Source organism: Penaeus vannamei, chromosome 7 (genome assembly GCF_042767895.1).
Source record: "Penaeus vannamei isolate JL-2024 chromosome 7, ASM4276789v1, whole genome shotgun sequence".
In the NCBI taxonomy this organism is placed as follows: domain Eukaryota; kingdom Metazoa; phylum Arthropoda; class Malacostraca; order Decapoda; family Penaeidae; genus Penaeus; species Penaeus vannamei.
This window is the reverse complement of record NC_091555.1, coordinates 47,983,606-47,986,105: the sequence shown is the minus strand read 5'-3', so window position 1 is coordinate 47,986,105 and position 2,500 is coordinate 47,983,606. Positions and strand designations below refer to the sequence as shown.

At 36.4% G+C, this 2,500-nt stretch overlaps 1 protein-coding gene across 1 annotated transcript in view; it reads right to left on the bottom strand.

Annotated features, from left to right (window-relative positions):
• LOC113812135 (trio Rho guanine nucleotide exchange factor) overlaps window positions 1-2,500 on the bottom strand; it is a 416,228-nt gene that overhangs the window by 24,895 nt on the left and 388,833 nt on the right. The window contains exon 46 of the mRNA XM_070123392.1: window positions 1,837-1,867. Within this exon, the coding sequence (XP_069979493.1) occupies window positions 1,837-1,867 (31 nt within the window). The remainder of the gene's footprint in view (window positions 1-1,836; window positions 1,868-2,500) is intronic.

Sequence of the window (2,500 nt, the reverse complement as noted above, 5' to 3'; positions counted from 1 at the left end):
GTGTGTGTGTGTGTGTGTGTGTGTGTGTGTGTGTGTGTGTGTGTGTGTGTGTGTGTGTGTGTGTGTGTGTGTGTGTATGTGTGTGTGTGTGTGTGTGTGTGTGTGTGTGTGTGTGTGTGTGTGTGTGTGGGTGTGTGTGTGTATATATATATATATATATATATATATATATATATATATACACACACATTTTTTTTAATAGTGATTAGCAGAAGGTATTATAAACGTCATTTCGTCAATCTTTCTTCTCACTTTCAAAGCCTACCCATATCTTTTATATTTTCCTCGCAAACAAAGTCACGCTCATAAAGAGGAATAATTATATGATAAAAAGAACTCGAGAATTAATGACGTAAAGAGCGTTCTTTTATTGTGGTGTAAATGTTATTAAGTTTATTGTAGGCGGCTTGATAACATGTTTGTCTTTGGCGGTGACGGAATAGGGCGTTGCCTCCTATATATCCAAATTGGATGGGGATAGATAGATTGTTAGATAGATGGAGGCAGGCGAGAAGGAGAGGAAGAGGAAGAGGAAGAGGGAGAGGGAGAGGGAGAGGGAGAGGGAGAGGGAGAGGAAGAGGAAGAGGAAGAGGAAGAGGAAGAGGAAGAGGAGAGGGAGAGGGAGAAGGTGACGGAGAGGAAGAGAGAGGGAGAGGAAGAGAGAGGGAGAGGGAGAGGGAGGGGAAGAGAGAGGGAGAGGAAGAGGAAAGAAAAAAGAGAGAGGGAGAGGAGAGAAAAAAGAGAGAGGGAGAGGAGAGAAAAAAGAGTGAGGGAGAGGGAGAGGAAGAGGAAGAGGAAGAGGAAGAGGAAGAGGAAGAGGAAGAGGAAGAGGAAGAGGAAGAGGAAGAGGAAGAGGAAGAGGAAGAAGAAGAAGAAGAAGAAGAAGAAGAAGAAGAAGAAGAAGAAGAAGAAGAAGAAGAAGAAGAAGAAGAAGAAGAAGAAGAAGAAGAAGAAGAAGAAGAAGAAGAGGAGGAGGAGAGAGAGAGAGAGAGAGAGAGAGAGAGAGAGAGAGAGAGAGAGAGAGAGAGAGAGAGAGAGAGAGAGAGAAAGAGAAATAGAGAGGGGGTGGGTTGTGAAAACATACATGCACACACACATCATGATTAATTAACTTTTCCCTTTTCTCAGGTCAGCAAACATTTTTCATGTGGGTTGAACTCGAACACAGCTTTGAACTAATCTCTCATGTCAACAAAAATATTTTCAAGGAAAACAAAACATACCAATAAATATGTTTTGGTAAAAAAATATATATATATATATATTGCACAGGTTGTCATATAACTGCACATATAATATATGGCCTGTATATTATGCTGGAAAAAATGGCAACCCACAAATATATTTTCTAGAAAGTTGTAAAAGAAAGTCTAATGCTTTATCAATGACGGAGTCCTTATTGAGAATGAAGACATACCATTGCAAGATGGCGAATACTGAATCTCAGTAAAAATATTGGAACTAGTGCTTATTATTTCTCTAACCTCATCTTTGTTTTAATTATCAATTTATTTTTCATTTTCATCTAGGTATTAAAATCTTTAAACGATAATAGTAATTTTGCAAAAATAACACTGCAAAACTCATTATCATTAGTGTTACTGCCATCATTATAGATAACTTCTTTTTGTTTTTTACTCCCTTGGTAAACATTGGTATTCAACTGTAAATCAATAATATCTGTAACAAAAGACACAGCAGTGACATTTCATCATAAAGGCAATAATCCATAAAATAGAAATCCCTTTGATTTCTCCACAAAAAATTGAGATACAGATATCATTGTAGTTTTGTATGACAAGAAAATGCAATACTGAATCTTCACCCATCTCTTACTTGCAGAACTGCTGGTGCAATGAATATAAGCCTTCCAAGAACAGTGTGGTTATTAGAACTGTAAATTTCTAGATATTATATACTACCAAACCAGAAAAAAAAAATAGTCAGTACTTTGCAAACAAAGCAAACACACAATTAGTAAAATGTCTTTAGAAAAAGAGAGAGGCTTTTCCCATGCATCATTCTTTTCTTACAAGCACACCATCACCGTCACAGGTGCTGTATTTGCCCCTTTGTGCATATTTTACAGCAATCCAAACACATCATTCTTTTTTCTTGGCTGGTGCCATTGAAGACTTTTGTCTGCTTTATGCATGTCACTTCCCATGAACTGGTATGTATTTCAGTAAAACATATATATTTGACTTTTGATTCAGTAATGACAAATAACTGGTTTGTAGCTTTATGACCTACAGCATAAAAGCTAATTTCTTCTAAATCATTACATGTTATCATTATATGACCAGGTGTTGATATGTAGATGGAAGCAAAATTTTATCACTAACTGCTACTCATTATGTATAATTTTAAGTAATTATGACAGATCCATGTATGCCTACGAGTTTATCGTGAATGTGGTAAATTCACTGTGGAGACAAAAAATATGTATGTTCAGAACCTTTCGGAAATGACAAAACCAGCATTGTAATTGAAGTATAAT